The sequence below is a fragment of the Oenanthe melanoleuca genome, chromosome 7, assembly GCF_029582105.1.
Source record: "Oenanthe melanoleuca isolate GR-GAL-2019-014 chromosome 7, OMel1.0, whole genome shotgun sequence".
Taxonomy (NCBI): Eukaryota; Metazoa; Chordata; class Aves; order Passeriformes; family Muscicapidae; genus Oenanthe; species Oenanthe melanoleuca.
In genome coordinates, this window is record NC_079341.1 from 8150587 (window position 1) to 8173557 (window position 22971).

A 22971-nucleotide genomic window follows, 5' to 3' on the forward strand; every position below is an offset into this window, starting at 1 on the left:
TGTTAACACTCATAGCAGAGGTGAGTTCAGGATATCTGCATGTGCTGCCTGGGCTGTAAGTCCTTGCAGACAGAGCAAGTGGAATCCTGGCACCACACTAAACCACTGGGTTGTCCTTGAGGCATCTTCTGCCAGGGAATTGAGAGGCCAGCAGCTCCAGAGAAGGATGCTCTGGGGCTCTGCCACTGAACTGATTTGGAAGAAACAAGTTGTGGCAGTTATTTTATGCTTAACAGGATTCTCATCTTAACAGGATTCTTAAAGAATGAATCAAATTGAAAGCAGGATTGAAATAAAGAGTTTGGGTTGCCTGGACAATTTGTTACTTGGGTTAAATCTTCAGTTCTGTGTCTGCTAAGCAGAGTGTACTTGTGTTGAGAAAGTAGTTTATTGCTGTGGGCTTGCACTGCCTCAGTTTGCCACATCACTTATCTGAGAGTTTTGTGCTTTGTGAAGGGACAATCATGCATCCTAGGAGATATTGAAGGAATGATGCTTTAACAGGAGGTAAAAAGGAAATTAACAGCTCACATGAAAGCAGCCATGATGCTTAAAGAAACTACTGCTGTCCATCTTCAGAAAAAACAACCCTGGGCTCTTCTATTTTCTTATTAAGCTTTCTTCACCCTGTTAAAGGTGGCTTTCCCCTCTAGTTAGTGAAGAGAGAGCTGCCTTTAATTCTGGAGTCAGTTCTCTTTCTGTCAGACAGGGAAGGAAGGGGCTGCAATTAGTAGCTGCTGGTGTAAACAGTTTCTCCTGCCCAGAAGGCTTTAAAGTTTGCCAGCAATAAAGCAACATGATTTGATTTTGCTATTTCTCTGGATTTTTACTTTGTCTTTATTATTTTGTTTAAATGGGTTAAAAATATAATTTCAGTCTAACTATTGATGTGCTGTCTTTTCCCATGAGCATTATTTGAAGGAAACTGGGTTAAAAGCATCATCTTGAGTTGTGGTTTTCTGTTTGCCATTGGAGAACAAGCTCTTTTGCAGTAGCATTACTGTGCATGAAAGACTGGTATGACAGCAGCCTTTGGTGTGACCTGAAGCCAGGCAATTTACTTGTGATTTATTCTTTATTGCACTCTAAATGGATTAGACATTTACTGTATGGAGAAAAAATATTGTTGCCATTGTGCAAACAGGCATATAGATATCTCAGGTAATGCAGCAAATCTGGGAGGAAACTGAGCATTGAACTAAGATCCCCTAACCTGCCAGTCCCAAAGTCTTGCAGCACAGAATCCTCATTGGAGCAGCAGATGTTAGGCTGGGCAGCACTTTTTAATGTATTTGCTTGGGGATTTGGAGGCAGTGTTTTTTTGGTTTTGCCTGGATTTACAAGTTGCAGTGCCCTGCTTCAAATATATAAAAAGTTAGTTAGTAAAAAATAACATTTTAAATTACAGTCTCGGAAGCTTCTTCGGGAACTGAAGCATCTGAAGCGTTGCAACGAGGCTGCCACAGTAATTGCTGCTTATTGGCACGGCACCCAGGTAAGAAAGTGGCAACAAGCTGTGTGTCCCTGCACAGAATGAAAAAGGATAATCCCTCAGGGCAGTTATCTGGGAGTGTTGTCAGTGCCTTAAACCGCTTTGACTGCTTAAACTGTTGTTTTGGTTTCTCTTTGCTGCTAACATGCCCTAGCTGGTGCAGTCTGGGAAGCTGGGACACGCTTTAATGTTTGCTGTTTGTAGTGACTGGTTACTGCCTTGCTTTCTTGCACCAGTGGGAACTTGCAGTAACCTTTTCTTTCCTAAGCTTTTTCTATATCCCGTTTTCAAATGCATCACAGGCACGAAGGGAACTGAGACGACTGAAAGACGAGGCTAGAAATAAACATGCTATTGCTGTTATTTGGGCTTTCTGGCTTGGATATAAGGTACTTCATGCACATGTCCCCCCCTTCATTGCTCAACAATACCATCATTTCATCACTATTTCATGGTGGGAATTAATGACTAATACAATTCACTCTGAAATAATAGAGCATGATCACCGATTCCTTCCATTTCCATTCATGCCACACCTAATAAACCTGATAGCATTTGTGTATGCCAGTTTTTTGTAGAGTAGGAAATTCTTTGCATGGCAACCAAGGACAGATTTGCACTAACCAGCCATTAGACTAGATTAAAAATGACTGGACTACAGTAATCTCAAATTAGGAAATGCATTTAATTACATGTAACTATGCAAAGCGTGGTTTGTGGGGGGAGAGAAGGTTGGGGGTTTTTGGTGTGTTCCTCCCCATGCCCCCAACAAGTGCTTTCAGTGACACTGTGTTAGTGATCCAATTTTATAATCTGTTTTCTGGACAAACTTCATCTACAAGTTCAAACCAGCATTATTAATTTTCATTAAATTCTAGTTATTATTAGTTTAATTGATTCTCTGGCTGTGTTTTGAACCAGTAAAAAAAAATTCAATAACTACAAGTAAAGCAAAATTTTATGAGCTGATCTTGTAGCAGAAAATGATGTTGGTTTGCAATTCTAAACTTACAGCTCTAGAAAAATCCCAGGAATTTCAGCATCAGCTGTTTGTTTTCAAAAGCAAAGTCCCACTGAAAGATTCTTGCTAATCCCCAGCCTGTAGTTGTGGGTTATGTGAACATTTGAAATGCTGTTCACTAGAGGTCAAAAATATATTGGTTTCAATTAATAAATTCCTAATTTAGTTGAAAACCATAAAAACATTAGACTTAAAAAATTTTTCAGTTATTATTTGTGTTGTGGGTGTGTTTTTAGAACACCTTGCCAACTGGATGGAGAAATGTGCTCAAATTACATCTGGGGTATATTGCTGTGTTTGACCTTTGCTATTTTGGTATAAATCTAATAGATTTCCAGCAAAATGGCAGCCCTGGGAATCCAAACAAACATGTACAGAATTTCCTTCATACTGGAGAGTCTTCAGAACTTTTCAGTTCTAGCTTGATATTTAGGTAATGATATAATTTGACAGACACACAGTTTCCTCTATGTGATTAAGCACATTGAGAATTTATTTTATTTTTAACCAGAGTTCCTTTCACCAAAAATTCACTCAGTACTGCAGAAGAGATATTTATTTTCATAGTTTTAAGATACTCCTTAGAATTAAAAGATACATCCAGTGGATGGAATAGTGTTAACCATGTTAATGTTCCTCATTTAAATGTTTAGTAGATTTGGATAATTTTTAACATGGTTTAATAGTTATTTTTAGCAACTGGCTCACAGGAATTTAATGAAAAATTGTCTCCTTATTCCTTGAACAGAAATAATATAAATATAATAATATATATGTATATAAAGATAATAATCTAAATTGAATTAAGCTTAGAAAAATAATTGCAGTCTCTGATAAGAGAGACAACTTTTTATTGGTGTTATCTTTTATCTTTTCCTGGGGGAATATTTAAAACAAAAAATTTTAAAACTTATCAGAAGTCTCTTGATTTACCAAAAAAACCCCCACAAGTAAAGAAAAATAAAAGTGTGAGCCTCGAGTACTCAGTTTCCTTCCTTTTCACAAGACAGACAAATACTTAGCTTTGCATAGCTCTTGCTTTTACATTGCTGTGCAGTAGGAGCTTTTCTGCCAAGCAGATGAGTGAAAACATAATCTCTGAGTCTCCATCTACTGCACATTAACCTTTCCAGCTGCCCCAGAAGAGCATGACTGGCACAGGCTGGAACTGCTGCTGCACAAGTCTGATAACTTACAGCTTGACAAGTGCAGAAGCAGGGCTGGAGCTGCTCTGACTGAGCCTGTAATACTGCGACTCTTCCTTCAGTGTTGTCATCAGATAACTGGATTAAAAATGTGCACTCTCCTAAAATGCAGCATTCTGTTAAGTTGCCCACACATGCCTCAAATTGCTTTCCTAAAATTGAATGATTGATGAAAGGCAGGAAGGTGCCTATTTCTTTTTACATGAGGAATGCGTGCTCGGTTTGATGGCTTTGCCCCTTAATTCCACAGACAGACATCAAAAATCTCCAGAGATTTTTATTTTTCTAAATACACAAAGATCCAAATAAGAAATGACCTGTAGAATAAAAGCCCTCATTACAGTGCTGGAAAGCCATCATGACCCCGAGCTGATGGTGAGATTTTAGCGTCGCTTCGCTCGCGAAACCGCGGGCAGAGCTCTCCCGTCAGAATCCAGCTGTGGGACGCCCAGGGAGGAGGAGGAAGGGCTGGCAGTGAATAGCACAGGGCTGGCCACATTCCCACCTGTCAGCAGCTTGTTCCAGCTGTGTGTGGCTCTCTCCCCTCCCACGGTTGCAGTGCCTCCATCCCTCCCTCCCTCCCTCCCTCCCTCCCAGTGTGCTGTCTGCATCGCGCTGTCTCTCTTGTTCACTCTCTGAACCTTCCAGGCTCGGAGGGAGCTGAAGCTCTTGAAGGAGGAGGCTAGGCGTAAGCATGCTGTGGCAGTCATTTGGGCCTACTGGCTTGGACTGAAGGTACTTTCTCCAACATGGACTCAGTAAAGCGTGGCACACCTTACTAACTCTTAATAAAGCAGCAGTTGTGCGGGCTCACCTGAAGGGATGCTTTTTGACACACTGGTTAACTTGGTCATGGACTTTAAGTCAGAAGCTGAAGCTGCCTCACTGACAGCAACATCGAGGCATTGGGGGTTTTTTGTCATGTCAGGAATCGCAGCTTTCAAGAGAAGGACAAAAGCCAGGTTAAAGGCGCTCTGTTACAGTTGTTTAAAAACTGACCTACCTTGGCAAAGGTCCTATCTGGAAAGATTACAAGGATGTATTTTCTTGTTGTGACCTCTGCTTGTTAACACTTCCACCCCACTTCCCGTTCTGACTCTCACTGCTGCTCGCAGTAGACCCCTGATCCCAGTGTGGAGGAGGGCAGGGTGCAGAGCCAGTGCTCGTGTCCTGTTGCATCCAGCAGCCTTTTTAGGGCCTGGCATTGCACACAGCTACCTTGTGGCTTGTGACAGCCACGAATTCCTAGAAAAAATGGAGACGCCCAAGAGCGTTTTGTTTCCCGTCCCTTGCTTTCAAGGACTGGTTGGCAAAAGAAAACACATCTGTAATCTGAAAAAATGTAGTTCTGCTCTGTAAATAGACTATGAAAATGGCATCTTCAGATGTTTCAGGTCTGTGCCCAGATGATTTACACAGCACAGTTTTAGAGATGCAGCCCTGAAGAGCTGTGGAAATCTGAATCTGTTTGGTTTGGCTGGGGTGACTTTGGCTAATAGGAATTGTAGACTACAGAGGTATGAAAGGAACAATTCACTCCATAATGCAGAGTAAAGTTCAGCTCTCATATTCTTGTACTTATTCTGACAGTGATGAAATGGGACAAATAGAAACATATAATTGTATATAATACATGTTCAATTGTATTTAAAAAAAATCCATTACAATACATACATGGAAACCAGAGCTGGAAAATACAAAGGAGCCATTTTAAGAAGTCATTCTGCAGATCAGAATCACACTTTAGGTACTACTGCCAAAGTAGGTCTGTTTTTATGATTTTTAAGGCAAGGCTACGTCCCTCCTGAGAACTCAGAGGCCGTTTTATATCAAACAGCAGCATTTAAATGCAAGCTGATGACTCCAAAACCTTTGAGGCACATTACAGCAGGAATACATTTCTGCAGTCTGTGGTGTGGTTTTCAGTGAATTCATTAGATATAGTGTAAGCTACATTTCCAATTTCCATCTCATTGAAATATACAGATTTTTCTGAATAAGACTGTAGTCTGTCATTCCAATATATCACTGTTACCACAGGTAGTTTGAAGGCAAAGTCCTTTCACCCATGACATTGTGAGGCTGAAGAATTAAAATTGATAAAAATGATGATGAAACCATTAAGTTATGAGGATTTTTAGGTTGTTTTTTTTTTTTTTAATTGTATACCAAGTAGATTTTAATAGCATTTGTGGTATTTTCCAGATTTAGGCTTTTCTGGAGCAGCTTGCATTTCTCAGTGCTTGCTTTGCAGCTTCCCTGCAGCACCAATAGGATGTGTGGGTGTCTGTTAGTTCCTTTCTTCCAAATTAATTTGCACACCTTGCAGCTTGCAAAGAATAATATAAAGCAGGATCATTATGGAGGGTCTATGGTGAGATTTGGGGTGATTGTGGTTGGAGTGGCTTTGAGTGTGTTGATTACCACCCTGAATAATTAATAAAGGATGTACTCTAATTATAGAGCACTAAGCCTTGCAGAAAATGACTGAATAAGACCTCTGATATTTTTCTCTTATAAAGTGAGAAGGAAAAAAATCTGCACTGAATTTGCATGGAATGACGACAGCTGAATGCTGCCAGTTTTGTTGATGCATCTTAATATGTAATTAAGTAAAATCTGTTTACCTGTGGGGTGTTTTTTGTCCCCAAATGGTGACAGATTCTTGCTTTCCAAATGCTGGTCTATCTTAAAATGCATGAATCAATATGAGGCAGAAAGGGGTGCCAGGGTAAATTTTTTTTCTATAAGTTGAAGGGGATTTTATTTAATGAGTTTCCCTTTATGTTCTGGTTACAGAGAAGCCAGCAACACAGTGAGTTAGCTAAAACCACTAAATTTTGCTCTGGGGTAAATTATGCAAAGCCACGATGTTTTCCCTGGGTTTTGCCCAAAACCCATAACAGGTGTGTTGCAGGCTGTGCTAGAGTTTGCAATAAAATGTGAGGGATGTTTCAGCTGACTTGAGATGAGCCTGGGTGTCACATAAAGCTGCAAACCAGTTGGGTTGGGCTCTCCCTAATTGTCTTTTCTGAATTTTGATCTATGTCAGTTAGCACTGATGGAAATACAAAAGGCAAAACCAGTACTCTAAAACTTGCACTTCCAAGTATGTATTAAAAATTAACATCACCTGCAAAAATTGTTTTGATGATCTTTTTTTTTTTTTTTTTTTGTAATTTGATTGGTTTTCAAATAAATTTTGGGAGCAAATATCAAGCTTGATATAAGCAGCCTTTGTGTTGATTTTCTGCTCTTACCAAGCACCAAAATCTTATTTTTCTTTTGGAATGAAGACTGCTTGTGTGAAAAGAATTTTTTCATGCAGAAGTCTGCTCTGGAAAAAAAAAAATCCACTTTTTATTATAGCAAACTCTGTATTAAGACTTTTAAAGGAGAAAAATCTGAAAATTTCACCAGTTAACTCTGTAATTAACATCAAATCAGTGTCACTTCAGACACAAGAAAATTGTATCCTCACTGGTGATGCCTCACTTTTTCCAGTCCAGCTTTATGCAAAAGCCTATTGAAAATAGATTTATGATGTGAATTTGACAATATTTGAATAATTTGCCTTTTTGGAGGGAAGTATTTCAAATTCCTTGATAAGTTTGCAAATAATTGCACTCAGGTCAGCCGAGGTATCTTTCAGACATCGTGGTCCATGGTTTACCTCACATAATTTAAATGTGACCAGGTGATGTTCCTATTTCAGGGAAGCCTTTGCATGTACATATGCTTGTTTTAATGTTTTCTTCTGTAAAGCTCGTTTAAAAAGTACCTGTGCAAACAAATTCATTCTTTATATTCATTTTGAGGGTTTGTTTAACTTCCCAGGTCCGTAGAGAATACAGGAAATTCTTCAGAGCCAATGCTGGAAGAAAAATTTATGAATTTACCCTTCAGAGACTTGTATGTATTTATCTGTACAAAGCACATGTGCACTTTCTGTGTTTTAAGCTTTTATTTTCTATCAAATGTAATAGTTGTGTTATGAAAGTCTTTGTAAGGAAATGTCCAAGTACATGGAGAAGTGACAAATTAATAGTCTGATATTGTAAAGAAAGAATAGTGATAATGTTTGAAGGTGTAGGAATGGTATGAAGTATTTGGCACACTTCTGTGATGCCTAAATCTGCTTTTCTTAATATACCTGGCTTTAAAAATCCATAATCTGGTTTATGGAGAGTTGCAGTTTGGTAACTGTGCTTTTTAATCACAGAGCATCTGCTTTTCCTTGCGTGCTTCAGTAACTGATATTTGAACATTAATAAAACATCTTGCTTCAATTTTATCACAGATGCAAAAATACTTCTTGGAAATGAAGAATAAGATGCCTTCTTTATCACCAATAGATAAAAACTGGCCAGCGAGGCCTTACCTTTTCTTGGATTCAACTCACAAGGAACTAAAGAGGATTTTCCATTTGTGGAGGGTAGGACACATTCTGGTCCTGTCTGTGCAGAACTTCTTCCCATGATTTTCAACAGTTTTGTTCACAAAGGGTCTATTTTTAGGATGTATTTCCTTCTGTTCCAGCCAGAATAATTTTATTTTTTTGGAAGGAGTATGCTTTTTGATCATTGCCTTTGGCCTGCAGGGGATATAACTATCCTGGCTACTCCTTTCTGGGGCTAGGGGGAGAGGTTTGCTTCCTGCCATCAGCCTGTTAATTAATAGCTTGTAATGGGTCCATGGCCAGGGCTTAGACCAACGCTGGAAGTGCTGGGTGGAATTTTTTACTTGTGAGCTGTGGTTAGCTGAAATTTGTTTTGGATCTTTGGTGGGAGAGAAGGGCGAGAATCTGCCCAAGCGCTGATGGGAGGTTTTATTGATCTTGTGGGCTGTGTTTTCTGTGAATTGTCAAGGAACACTTCTTCTTTCTGAGCCTGCAAAACTCACCCTCTCAACTGTGATTTTTTTCCTTTCTCTCAGCCTACATGCAATTCCAAAATTGTGGAGCTGTATTTTTGTTTCTGTGAGCCTTTTTAGAGCACTCTTCCAATGAATGGTACCTCAAAGATTAAGCTCATGCTCGAGTACAATGTGCTTACAGGAGATGTTTTATGTATTGTTTCTGGTGTGATTCAAAAGTATCTAGAATGGATGAGGGGGAAAGAACACCTCTGCTGTTTGTTATCAGTGGCGTGTAGGATGGAGCTGAATCACTTCAGAGGCATACAAAGAATGTGCATCTTGAGCAATGAGCAAACATGAGTTTGGGCTGCTGTGAGATTGGGAAAGATAATTTTATGGTTTGTTTAATATATCCTGTTTTGTAGTGTAAGAAGTACAGAGATCAGTTCACAGATCAGCAGAAGCTTATATATGAAGAAAAACTGGAAGCAAGTGAACTTTTCAAGGACAAGAAGGCTTTATATCCAGCCAGGTAATGACTGATTCTGCTGCTTTTAGTGTACAAGAAATTCAACATCCTCACATAGGTTTAGGAAACTAAGCAAGAACTTGCTTTTTATCTTAAGCAGGAAAGTGCATTTTCCTTCTTTGACAGCACCTCTCCATCATTTGCCTTTACCATCCTGAAAACTGACCTCAGTTAAAAACTAACTTAGATATTGTCACTGCCACCAGTCCTGTGATAGGAAGAAATTCTGGTCCAGAATCCATGGTGGTTTGTTGCTCTTTCCCCTCATTCCCACCAGGCTGTTTCCTGCAATAGTAAAGGTGGAGTGGGTGGAAGGCTCTAAGTGTCAGTGCCACTCACTCCCAGATGAGCTGTGCTGGGGAGCTCTCCTGTGCTCAAACTCAGCACATTCACCAGAGTGCTCTGAGGTGAAGACTGGGTAATTGAAGAGTTAGATGCACATCCTTTTGCAAAGATACTTAAAAGAAATTTCTATTTCCATTTTAGAATATTTTTTCTTTCTTTTTTTTTTTTCCTTTTAACAATGTGAAATCTTTGCAAATCAGTTTTTTGGTTTCGCAGATTATCGAGTTCTTTAAAACTGACAGATCCTTGTCATTGCTATCTATAGAGCCAGCATTATTCAAGAAAGTGCAGCAGCATCTCATTTTAATTAAGGAATACACTTCTTTTGGTATGCAATAAAACTGACAAAAGAGATATGTGATGTCCATGAAATAAGTTGGCTTGCACTTTTTAAGTGAATATGAGCTTATAAATCGTTTTTTCTAGAAAATAACCATCTTGTTCATCTCAAGAGAGTTTTCTCTTAGAAGCTGTAGTTTGAGCTGAGCAGGAACAAATAGAATGAGAAGCAAGGTTCAGCAGAGGGAGGAACAGAATCTGCAGGAGTTTATGAGAACAGTTCCATGCATGGACAAGCTCTGCTTGTTGTTTGTGTGTTTCCTTGGTTTTTTGTGTCATTTTTTTATAGACATTTCCTGTTTTCCTGTAATGGGCTCAGTGTACATTTCTCTTTTTTCCCCCTTCAGTAGATCACTTACTTAATGGCTATATATGCTGCCTTGTGGTTAGTTCCCTTATTTGCTTTGGGATGTCTTTTTATGCTGCTGGGAAAAGAGAGAGATGATGCCTTTGGACTTTCCTATGAGCAAGCAGGTCTTTTTAGGTTTTAGTCAGTATGCATCTGCTCAGTACAGAACTCCTTGGGAAAGAAGGAATTCTATTTATATCCCTGGTTTGGTACTTTTTACACCAAGGCTGAACAATGAAATACAGCAAAATACACACACACATGCACCATACAGATATATATATATGAGTAATTTTTATCCAAAACATTCTTAAGTGATATATGATAGAGGAACTGTTGACTCATTTCACTTTTAGCTGTAACTTATAACTTGTCATTGTTTGGTCAGGGATGAAGGCCACAGGGAATCTATTGTTTTGATGACTATGGTTTCATAATGCTAATTAATAAATACCCAAAACCCCCAAAGTTCCAACATGGTGGAAAGTTAGAATGCTTTCCCTGCCCTGCATTCATTTAGAAACATTTCCATCTCTTTTTTCCTGGTATTCAGAGCTGATTAGCTCCTACTGTTGTTTTGCTGTTTTGGTGTTTTTTAATCGACCTAAGGGTAGAGAAAATTACTGTATAAAGTTTCTGATTAATTAGTATGATAATGTTTCATAGGATGTGGCTAATTTTCTGTCTGTAGTATAGTTAAGGAGAGAGAGGGACTTGTGGGTACTAAAATTCCAGTACCCTTCCTCCTCTTTCCCATCTCTCTGTGTGCCAGAGATGCAATTGCAAAGGCAGTGCTGTTCCACGTAATGTATTGGTTTCTCTTGGGCTCCAGTCTTGGCAAAGCTTTGCCTGTATTTAAATCACTATTTTAAAAGTGGCTTCCAAACAAAGCAAGCAGAATTCATAACTTCTTGGCCTTATTTTAACACAAAACAAAGCAATTTGGCCCACGTAACTGGAAAATGCTTCCAGAGCAAGGAGAAACCAAACCCCACCCTGTTCTGTCTTTGGTGACAGCCTTCTCTTCATCCAGCATGAGTGAAAATTGCATTTGGTGCATGTCCCCACGAAGCCTGAGGTGCTGTCAGGTCTGCTCCTCCTGAGGCTGGTGTTTAACTCTGCTTGCTGTGCTGTTCTCCTGGGCAGTGTTGGGCAGCCCTTCCAAGGGGCGTACCTGGAGATCAGCGAGAACCCCAAGTACAAAAAGCTCAAAGATGCCGTGGACGAGAAGATCATTATTGCAGAAGTTGTGAATAAGATCAACAGAGCCAATGGGAAGGTAATCACATGGATTTGATTTACCCAGAAGGGTAGATCATTTTTGTTAAAAATACATTGAAAGAGAGGCTTGCAATAGTCTGAGGATTTTTAAGGGCAAGACTGGAAATGTTGTATTTATGTAACTTGGTGATTTTAAGCACCTCTTTTAAATTTACATAAAGATTATTCAAATCTTGTTTTGTAGTTTCCAGTGACTTTTCCAAACATAAAAGGTGTCTCATCAGCTGGTAACAGACTGTATTGTGTCACAAATAAACATAGTCTCTGTACTCAGCTAACATCTTCTGTTTTCCAATTAAAGAAAATAAACTTTTAGAGAATATCTTATTCAAGTATTTAGAAAACTTTTCAAAGTCCATGCTGTCAGTCAAGCTTCTGATTATCACATTTTATTATCTTTTAAAATTATGAGAGGATCCTCTGCTAGCTTTGTTTTTCAAAGCTCTTTGGAATGAAGAGGCAAGTTTCAAGTTTTTTTTGTATCATTTGAATAAAGTTGTTAAATATGGTGGGTTCCTTTTTGTTCTGCTAACATAGAACACATTTTGCATTTAAATTATACTTATTAAAACAGGAGGTATTATTCTGCCTTAGTAAACTTAATTGCTTTCACAATATCTGTCTAAATATTAGAAGTAGTAGATCTCAGCTTCTCAGATGTAGATGTAATTTATGCATTTGTAGGAGTGAAATTAGGTTGCCAGTGGTTGATTCCAAGTTAGTTTCTTCTAAACCAGAAAATTAATTAAATGAAGACAATATCTTTCCTGTACTCGCATAGGCTACAGTTCTCAAGATTAAAAAAAAATAAAATAATTAACTATGGTTCTGTGGGCTTAAGGCAGCTACTTCTTAATTCTAATAAAGATTTTATTCTTTAAAAGTTTAAAGGAAAAAAAATGTGTACGTGGATTAATTTCTCATTTCTCTTTCTTAGTATTTTCTAAGACAAATTTAAGAACACACATTTCATGCTTTAAAAGTATTTGTCTTTTGAAAATATGAATGCTTATCCTCCTAAAGGGTAATTTCAGTAGATAAAGGGAGGAGAACATAACTCTGAAAAGTACTTATGTGATTTGTGTTGCTCTGCATAATAGTTTTGGTGAATAATGATCAATATAGACTTAGTGTGTGATGATTTTCCTAGAGGTTTAAAGAGCATGAGAAATGAGGTTATCCTGATTTGCATCATTTCAGTGTTTCACTTTCTGAATTTTACAGTAAGCCAGTAATTAAAGGAACTGTTTATACCTAAGCATATGTGCCAAAATGAGCTAAGCTTCTCAGTCTATAATTAGACACATAAATAAATTTGACCTGATTTTAACTGACCTGCAGCTTTTACTGAACATCAAATGTTCACATTTGCTAATGTGGGCCAAGCTTTTTAACTCTGTGAGCTCCTTGGATCCTAGTAGGTGCTCCATGATAAACCAGTTCTCTCCTCATGTAGACCATGACCTGCATTTTTGCATTTTCACAGGCTGCATCCAGGATTTTCTTGTTAACCAAAAACAACGTTCTTCTTGCGGATCAGAAATCTGGGACTATCAAGTCAGAGGTTCCACTGGGAGATGTTACCAAAGTGTCCATGAGCTCCCAAAATGATGGATTCTTTGCAGTGCACCTCAAGGAGGTTGGTTACCACCCCATCACACAATAATATTACTTTTTTTACATGCAGCAATGTAAAGCTTGTTAATTATCTTGTAGCATTAAACCATAGGGGTCAGCTTGTCGGCTTAGAAATTTATTGAACTTTGCCATAACTGAAAAACACTTTGATTTAAAGCTACTGGAGCCAAATGAGAACAGTTTATTACATTATGAACGATCATTTAACTGTGAAAATCAGACTTCATGTTTCACTGCAGTCTCTTCAGGACCAGAGTTTTCCACTTGCAATATGGTTCAGGTACCTTGAGCCAGTGTTTTCCTTACATGTACTGGCAGAAGATTTCTCTCTTCTTTATGGGATGCCAAGAAGTCCACGTTGAGGCACAGTTAATTTGTTACTCAGTTCTAAAGAACTTAGCTCAGTGCTATATTTGCCTCACTGCACTGTAACCATTGCTCTGCTAAAATCATTAAGCTGGCATCTGTGTTCTAGCCTGAATGAATCTGAAGAACTGTTACATACAGTGTCTTTTCATACTGCCATCATGCTAGTCATGGTGTTGGTATTTTGCTTTTGTTGATTCCTGAAAGTGAAATTGGATTGGATTGGATTGGATTGGATTGGATTGGATTGGATTGGAAGCTTGCTGTGGTATATCCAGACAAGGGATACAGAAACACTACAGTTTTGTAGGAAAATGAAGATGACTCTCCTTGAGGGCCAGAAGGGATTTTTTTTCCTTTCTCACCTAATTTGTAGATTATTTGGATGCAAATGGTATTTTGATCCTATACACTGCACTGCAATCGCTATTTAATTTACAAGACAAAAGATTGTTGTTTTCTTAAACTGGGAAGAGAAGACTCCTTATAAACCCTCCTGCCTGGCTGCCATTTAATCATACTCAAGGTTTTGGTAGTCCTAACTGCTTTCCTTCCTGTTTCAGGGTTCAGAAGCTGCCAGTAAAGGAGATTTCCTGCTCAGCAGTGATCACCTTATTGAAATGGCCACTAAACTGTACCGCACTACCCTGAGCCAAACCAAACAGAAGCTCAACATTGAGATATCTGATGAGTATGTTTCTTGTTTGCTTAAGAGTGCATTTGCTTCAATGCAGCATGCTAAAAAGTCAAGTATCTAGTGTCAGAATAACAAAACACTGTTGTGTGGCTCATACTTCTTTTCTCTAGACAGAATAGTTGTAAAGAGGGATCCAGTTTTCAGTGTGTGCTCATTTATGGTATTCATTTTGGCTTTTATGTCCCTGAAAACCATTACAGAAAATGTGCTTTTGTTAAAGTACTTTCAAATAGGGCTGTGAAGCAGAATTGCTGCTGTAGAAATAATCAAGAGTTATAACATTTGAGAGAACAATTTTACATGTGGCTGAAAAGTTCACAGATTACTATGAGATATTTATAGATTAGAGTGGACATTAAGTGCCAAGTTCTTCTGAAAACAACCCAAAAAGAACCCCAAGCCCCTCCCCAGTCCAATGTAGATTTATGAAGCTCCATCTTCTCTCTTGTGAAGGTGTAACAACCTATTGTTGTTCAAAAGCTTTGTTTGATGAAAAATTTGCATCTTAAAATAGTATTCTTTCTGCTTGGTACAATTTCATATTTTGGCCTTAAATAAGGACTGCCTTTTTTATGGTTTTAATTATGGAATAAAGGTGTTTATATGTGTGTGTGAGCTTCTAAAGTTTGCTGAGTAAGAGTCTCCCACTTTGTCCACCATTGTCATGTGCCACTTTTGTTCTGTGAAGTGGCCCCTCTTTTCAGTCGTGTTGATTTGGTGGGTTTATTCACTTTGAATGAAGCAGAAATTTGGAACCCTTTAACAATGGTAAAGTAAGTTTCCTGTAGGCAAAAATTGCACCTTTTTTTCTGGAACATACTGGTTGTGTTCTAGAGTCATGGTAGTGAGTACAGTTTGTATCTGTTCAGATTTGAGGACTTATGAAAGCGCTAATTTTGCTCTTTCCTTGAAAATAAAATCTGCCATTTTCCTTTGTTCTGTTACCAGATGTCATTTAATTTGCTCAGGAGTGTGTGGTTTTTTAGTCTCTAAGAGAGTGTGCCTATCCCCAGTAAGTTTCTAGTTTAAGGGATGCTACAAAGGAGGAAACTACTAAAGCAAAGTTTAAGCATGCATTGCACTAGTCTGGATTGCCTGCTTGCCTTAGGTCTGGAAAACAGCCTGCTTTCAGGGAGCCTTGCTTTTTGGGATGTGGTCTTTGTTTCTTCTCTGGCAGATTAAAAACATTCATGTGTGTATTGCTGTTGAGTTTATCCAGACTAAATAACTTCAAACTGTTCGCGTCTCCGTTGATGGCGAAGCTGGAGTCTTCTCCCTGCTAGAATTTAGACACAAGCACAGCTAGGGATTGGGGAGAAAATGTGCCCTTATTTTGGCTGCTCTGCTTTTTGGGGAGAGAGAGCAAGCTCTGAGTGCAGGAAAGCAGCACTGAAGGGCAGCTCAGCACAGCAGAGGCCACTTCCTCCCCTGAGCTCTGCCGTCAGCTTGATTTGTGGTTTCCGGCTGCAGAGCAAATTCTTTGAAGTTTTTGGCCTCTGCTGGAGGACTTTTTTTAAGGATGCTAAAAGGGAAAATCTGCTGTGTTACAAAGGACTTTTTAGGTCAGCAGCCACTGCATGAGAGCCAAGAGGCAGCACTGCCTTGCTTATTGCTTTTAATCTCGCTGTCCAGATCCGTGAGAGCTTGTTGGGTTTGTGTGGTGGTGGGTTTTTTTAAAAAAGCATTTCTCCACATTCAGTGAAATTTCCCTTCCAGTAAAAAGTGAAGAGTCAAATCCAGATTAATTTACCCTGAACTGTAGAAAATGTCTAAATTTGGAGAGTGCTGGGCAGGAAGTGAATTTTCTCAGATGCTGAGCAGGGGGCTATAAAGGCTAACGGAGGATTAGGCATATGAGAGCTGCTAAAATACCAGATGTACTAAATTAAGCATAAATCAAAAGAAAACTCCCAATGTTGCCACAGAAGTATTGAGCTTCCATGAAAACAGAGAAGTCTCTTTGGCTAGCAGTGAAGTAGTTGGAAATAGTCTTTGCTGCGTTTCTGGTACACGAGAAATTCTGTTTCAAACTGGTTTTTTTTCTAAATGGATAGCAAATTAACTTGTAAAATGTCCACAGTTTTAGGCAAAAAGCAATCATTAAGGCGATTCTAGCCCATGGGTTTTTTTTTATTTATCCCCCAATTCTTTGTTATTAGTACAGAGCTGAAAAAAGACATCATTTGGAGCGATGCTTAGAACCAACAGGAAAATACTTCTGATCCTCATATGTCTTTTTTTTTTTCCCCTCTCCACACTTAACTAAAATTTTACTATTCCCTCTCAGGTTCCTGGTCCAGTTCAAGCAGGACAAAGTGTGTGTGAAGTTCATACAAGGCAGCCAGAAAAACGGCAACATCCCAACCTGCAAGCGAAAAAACAATCGGCTTCTGGAAGTGGCTGTCCCCTAACTGCAGCTGGTGACTCTCCCTTTCATGGACTTGTTTCTTTGTAATAGTGCAATTTTAGTGGTTTGGTTTTGCTATTTTTATCCCTTTCTGGAGCTGTTGATGGCTAATAGCTTTAGAAACCTTTGGCAAAACATTTGATCGATCGACTTTGAAATCTTTTTATTCATGCCGGAGTTTTAACCCTCAAAACCACAGATTTTTATCCAGTGAGGCATTTTTTACCAGCTGGCACATATCTGTCATACAACCAATCATTCTCTTTGTTTAGCAGCAGTATTTTAGTGCAGCATATCATAAACCCACATATTAATGGTAACTTACTCGTATTCCTTAGTCTAGAGACCTGCTTAACAGGAATTACACATGGCCTTGATGCTGGGTGTCCTTTTATCCCAGGCTGTCCAGGTGTCTGACAGGCTCCCCCTGTGCAGCCCAGCAGAGCAGGGGCTGATGAAACAACTCCTGTAGCTCACACTAGGACCTGTGTAACTCAACCTCCCCGTCAGCACAGCACAGAGACATCTAATTCTGCCAAACAGAAGGAACAGATGATTGCACAAGCAGCTACATGCATAATTTTATAGTAAAACATGTGGAAATTTTGAAACAGCATTTTTAATTAGGTCAGATGTTTTTAATGACTTTATAAAGTAGAGATCAGCAGAATTAAAGAAGCTTTTTTTCTTTTTTTCACAAGAGCTATAAAGTTCAAGGCATATTTTCTGTTCTGCTATTCTTCTTTTAAGTTATGAGTTAAGATTAGAGCCTGAAAAATGCAATAGTATTCATAACACAAGTAAATGCTAGTTATTTAAACAGTTAGTTATCAAGTGAAAGGTTTGAGCCTTTCTTTTAAATATTGGCATGTACAATGTGCAATAAAACATACGTGACATTTTGTGAGATTATTTATAATACACTTTTGTGTGCAAGAGAGAGGATTGGTGCAGACTGCATAGACAATGTAGGGTTTAAAATAGATCTGTGTTGTTAATTTGCAGTTTTTAGGGTGTACACTACAGTTGTCAATTTGGGAAGAATACTTAGAATTTAAAAAAAAAGAAAGAAAAAAATCCTTAATTTGGGGGTCTGTATATAAATTGGTATTATGGTAATAAACTGTTCTAATTCTGTGCTGTTTGGTACTCTTATGTTATAACCATATTTTTGTACTCCAAACTATTTTATATAACTCGTGTGCCTGATGTAAATGCGAGCGCAGACAATGCAAGCGAGGGCCGCGTTATAAACCTTCAGTGTAACTGATTGCACTTAATCTTTTGTAAGCCAGAAGCATTAGCTGAAATCCTTGGGAGGAGAGGTGCTTTTGCAGAGGGAAGGAGGTGCTCACGTGGAGGGTTTGTGGGATGTGACCGTGGGAATTGTCGGCGCGAGGACGGCGGAGCGAGTGCGTTGTGTTTTTGCAGTCTGGTCTAGGACAGATTGAGACCCTGGCTATCTGATGTGCAGTGCTGGAAGTCCAAGCATAAATAAAAGAAAGAGAAAGAAAAGCTCAGAGTCTCCTTCCTCTGCCTGTGCTGATGTGATGTAGCGCTCACGGCTCTGGGTAGTTCAAAGTTAAAACAGTGTTTGCTGCAGTAGGTGTTCAAGTGGTAATGCTTATTAGTCTCAAAAATACAACTGGTTTGGGTTACACCACACTCTGCTTTGGGATTAAATGGTTTTTCTATGATTTGGGTGCAAAGCAATTGTTTTAACAGGTTTCCTTAGTGTTGCTGTTAGAAGTCCATACACATGAGCTTGGAAAGTGGGAGTAATCAAAAGATGTGCTTCCCAAACTGGCAAAAAGCTGCCTCTTCCTCATAACTGTAGTTCAAACCCTTCTTCTCATAAATGAGTCAGGTTAATGGTTTGATAAAATTTAAATAATTTTACATGTATTGTAATTACGGGTGCGTGTGAAGGAAACTTTAGAATCGATTTGTGATGCAAAATTATGGTACTTGAAAGGAATTACTGCATTGCCTTAAGAAGACATCACACAATAATGACAATGTGGCTTTTAAAACTCATAAATCCTGTGTTAGAGGTTCTGCTTGGGGAAGATTTGCAGGGTTTGTTAAATTGTTCACTTTCTTGGAAACCTCACAGTAAGAACCACACGGAGAAAACTTTGAAAATTAGTAAAAAAGTGAGGAAAATAAACATTTGAAAAGTGATGTAATTCTGTAGTTTGCTTGCAGGTAAGAAACGGGAGACTTTGGATTAAGAACATCTGGATATTTGGCCCATGGAATTGGGGCATTACCAGATAATATCAGGATATTTGTCCCATCCCAGCCAGCTCCAGTATGCACATCCCTTCTATTTTTTGACCTTTGCAGCAAATTATAATAGCCATACCTGCAAAAGACTGGAAGAAGGACAAACTCCTCACCTTGAAGTTTCTCTTGTTTCCTTTCTTTTTCTGGACTTCTGCAATTTCTACCTTGCACACTAGCTGGTACTTTGTGACAATTATCTTTTGACTCTTGAGTGCTTAGCAATGTACAGAGCAAGTCTTGCTGAACATGAATTATTAGATGTTACTAGGAGAGCCATGGTATCTTGATGTTTAGATATAAGTATCTTGGATGTTGAAAATAAAAATGCAAGGTCACCCAACTACCTAGCTTTTTTTTTTCTTCTGTTTTCTTTTATCACTGTCTATCAAATGGAACTGTAAAGAGAAGAGTTTTCCTCCTATGGTGCTAACTTTACTGTTGCATCCTTTTACTCTGTAAATGCTATTCTTTCATCTCAAAGCTGGGCAAGGATCATTAAGAAAAAAAAAATGATGCATGATGCTTTCTAGAATCAAATAAAATTCTGTTCCTAGACCTGTATTTTCTCTTTATCTGTATCTTTCTTACTGCAAAAAGAGCAAGTGACTGGTTTTTAGATTAATTATACACAACTCTGGTGTGTGACTTGAAGAAAGAAGAAATTTTTATTTTGTTTGTGATTCCTTGAGAGGCATCCTCAGTGATCCACAGTAACATTTTTCAATCCTTTCCTCATCATAATTTTTGATGAAAACTACAAACTCAACTTTTCTAACAAATTGGTTTTAGACCAATTGCCTGAGAACAGAATTATAGCCAGTTAAACCTGATTTTTAAAAATGGCTTTGTGCCCCAAATTTATCATATTCCACATGTCTTGTGTTCTGTTTCTCTCCTTTTGTGCTTAACAATTCTATCCTGATTTTTTTAAATAGTTTTGTTCACCATAAAAATTATAGAAGAAAACAAACTAAAATGTAAAATAAGGAGAAACATTTTCATTTTTTATTCGTGTTTCTTTGCCAAAATGAAAGTCTTTTTCTATATTTCGGGGGGGGGGGAAATTAAGACTGAATTCTAAATTTTTAAATGAAATGAGAAAACTTTCCCCAGTCTGTGTAAATGTTAATTTCTCTGTTAATTCTTAAGCTGTTAGATAACCTGCACTGCCCCATCCCTCATTTTCCCTGCACTTCTGGAGCAGAGTGGGGAGAGGATTGTGATGAATTCACAGTTGCTGTTGGTAACTGTTGTGGAAATGTGTGTTTACATAGGTTGGGGCAGATTTGCATTAGGCAGTCTTGAAAAATTAGCTGGAATGCAAAGAGGAAAAAAAATACTCCTATGAATTTGTTGGTTTTAAGTAAATGCATCACTGTTTTATGTCTGGCTGTGTTTCTTTACAGTAAACTAGTGCTACTTAAAGAATTGGGATTCTGTTATTAACTTAATCTAGTTATCAGCTAGAATTTGTTCTGCTCCTGTTCCCTTCCACCCTTGGATGAATTCAGACTTTAACTCAAAATGAGAGTTAGGACAGTCTGAAGACCATGGTGTTAACTTTGATTATAAACAATTGATGAAATTGAGTTCTAAAACTATTAAGAAACAGATTGGCTCTCTCCCTGGTTCTAAACTTTTAAACAATTGACATCTAGCTGTGAACTGACTAGGCAAAATTATGAAGCACGAGGCACAAAATGCTTTATATGTGAATGAAAACTCAAAGAATCTGAATCTCTTTTCTTAATAATTCAACTGTTTTTCAAGGCTGCACCCTGCAATTAGCCCAAGGTAAGGATCTCTTTGCTGTGCCACATTTTACTGTTTGTGGTCTCCAATTATTTAAAAAAAAAAAAAACAAAAAAACAAAAAAACCCAACCAAACCACAAACAACTAAATATTGTTGTGGCCAGGGAATCTTCTTCCCTGGAGACATGGCAAAGTGCTGGGGATCTTTGGGGAATCCTTCTGTAGGAGTCTGTGGCTTCACTGTCCCCTTTCACCTCTACCCTCTGAAACATCAAATACCTTTAGGCTGCTCTGATAGTGGGACATGGTGGGTTTTGCCACAATGAAAGGGGATTTTTACTGGTCTGCTAATGTCCCTTCTGCACGTTATGAATTCTTTCCCCACCAGTATCTTGATACTGGGTGTTCTTAGAGATGCTGGATGATGTTTCCTGCTCTGCCTCACATCACCTGATTTCCTCTTGCCCTGTTCCCTCCTGCCTCTGACATTCCCTGCAGTGATAAAGGGAGGCAAATATCTCCAGGATACAGCAACAATTCATTCTTTTAGGTTCTTCCATTATCTGCCACTGCATCTTGGCACCCTGGTTGCAGCTGAGCATACAGGAAATGTTTTATTTCCTTTCCAACCAAGAGCTGTTTTTAATGAGAGATGCTTTGTACCCTTTCGAGTTACCTTGTTAGCTGTGTGGTATCACCAGTGTTTCCCAAAACTCCTGACAAAGAGCAAACCTGAAGCCTGAGACATGAAAAGCTGCTGCTGCTGTGTGCTCTGTCTCTTCCTGCTGGAGATCTTGAAGTGATGTTGTGATGGGTCTCTGCTGGTTTGATTCACCACACAAAGCCTTCAAGGTTGCTGTGCCTGCTTCTCATAGCCAGAAAAAATGAATCCATCAGAACATCAAATAGGCAGTTTCAAACTGTGATGCCAAAAGAGGGAGCTCATTTTTAACTGATGCAAAGGAGGACTAAATAGCTGTGAACACACTCAGGTATGTCTTTACTTGCTATTATGCTGTGTAGCTGTATCTTGGCATAAGTTTAAACGTGAAGACTCAAACTGGAGGTGTTCAAAGCAATTCTGTCTAATTGAATTCCCCATAAGCTATTGATTTTTATTAAAGTCCAAAAGGTGTGGCTGAGCCTGCAGTGGAAGATCCTAAATTTTCATCACAAACTTCTTAAATGGTTCCTGAATTTTCATGAACTGTTCTGGGGATGATGAAAAAAAAAATCAGCTATATCAATATTATATTCAACCATATATAATATCAATAATGTAATATATCAATACTACATTCAACAGTATCAAAAATACTGTTTTTATAAACCTATAGCAGCATAAGTGTAGGAATGTTTCCAGCTCATAGTCAGCCCATTACTGGCACAGAGGTGTTCTCCTTGACCCTTTATTTGAACACTGCTTAGAAACTCTTGTGTTGATGGCACCTGCTGTCCTGCACGTGGTTGGCTCCAGGGATGTGGGGTTTGATCTTACCTGGGTGGTTTTCTTCCTGCTGGTGTGGAGGCAGGATTTCTCAGGGTAAAACCAACAAACCAACAAGAGAACAAACTGGAAAAGGAAAATGGGGACTGTGAGCCATTCCATGCTTCAAGTTTCAGTCCCAGAGAATCACAGAACAGTCTGTTGGAAGGGCCACTAAAGATCTCTAATCCAATCCCTGCTTTGAGCAGGACTTGAACTTCATTAAATCGCTCAGAGCCCTCTCCAATGTGACCTCCTTCTGGTTTTTCTGTACAAAGAGGGTGAGGAAAACCTTTTCAAAGAGAGAAGAGCATCCTTTCCAGCTGTCAGACCCTGGGATGCTACATTCAGCCAGGGTGGAGTAAAACAGATTTGATCTATTTTTGGTTACTGTGCTAATCCTGATCCATGCTGTTATTTGGAGGTTTCCCTTGCCCTTGTGGCTTCTCCTGTTTTCTACTCCCAGATATTCCCTTCTCTTACATTGCCCTGCACCTCCCTTTTGCTTGAGATGTCTCCCTGTCTCTCCAGGGTCTTGATGTAAGGAGGGGCATGAAATTATCTCAGAAAGGAAAGCAAATCCACACCAGGGTATGGGTAAGAGGCACCTGGAAAAGGTGCACGAGCTGCCAGGCATCAGGAGCTTCCAGTGACTGCTGAACTGCAGCCACCAGGGTTTAGCTGGCTCTTCAGTCCTGAAGAGCTGGGCTCCAAAACCCACATGTCAGGGGAGCAGCCATCCTATTGGTGCCTCACAGGGAGCTAGTGAGGTCTGGCAGGCAGCTTTTGGAGTGTGTCACTGCTCAGTTCAATGCCAACAGCAGCTGGAATCAGTGGGAAATGCTTTTGGTGGCAGCACAGCACTGAGGAAACGCTGTCCCTGCAGTTCCTGGGTAACTGCTTTGGTATCCTCAACT

General features: G+C 39.0%; 1 protein-coding gene across 5 annotated transcripts in view; it reads left to right on the forward strand.

Moving 5' to 3' along the window:
- MYO1B (myosin IB) overlaps positions 1-17665 on the forward strand; it is a 100869-nt gene extending 83204 nt beyond the window's left edge. For 2 of the 5 annotated variants that reach the window (XM_056496326.1, XM_056496327.1), the window contains exons 22-31: positions 1409-1495; positions 1795-1881; positions 4367-4453; positions 7556-7630; positions 8019-8153; positions 9001-9107; positions 11284-11416; positions 12905-13057; positions 13986-14113; positions 16407-17665. In XM_056496326.1, coding sequence (XP_056352301.1) covers positions 1409-1495; positions 1795-1881; positions 4367-4453; positions 7556-7630; positions 8019-8153; positions 9001-9107; positions 11284-11416; positions 12905-13057; positions 13986-14113; positions 16407-16530 — 1116 coding nt within the window. In that variant the 3' untranslated portion in view covers positions 16531-17665. The remainder of the gene's footprint in view (positions 1-1408; positions 1496-1794; positions 1882-4366; positions 4454-7555; positions 7631-8018; positions 8154-9000; positions 9108-11283; positions 11417-12904; positions 13058-13985; positions 14114-16406) is intronic. The other 3 variants (XM_056496330.1, XM_056496329.1, XM_056496328.1) reach the window with 2 other exon arrangements.
- The last annotated feature ends 5306 nt before the right edge of the window (positions 17666-22971 follow it).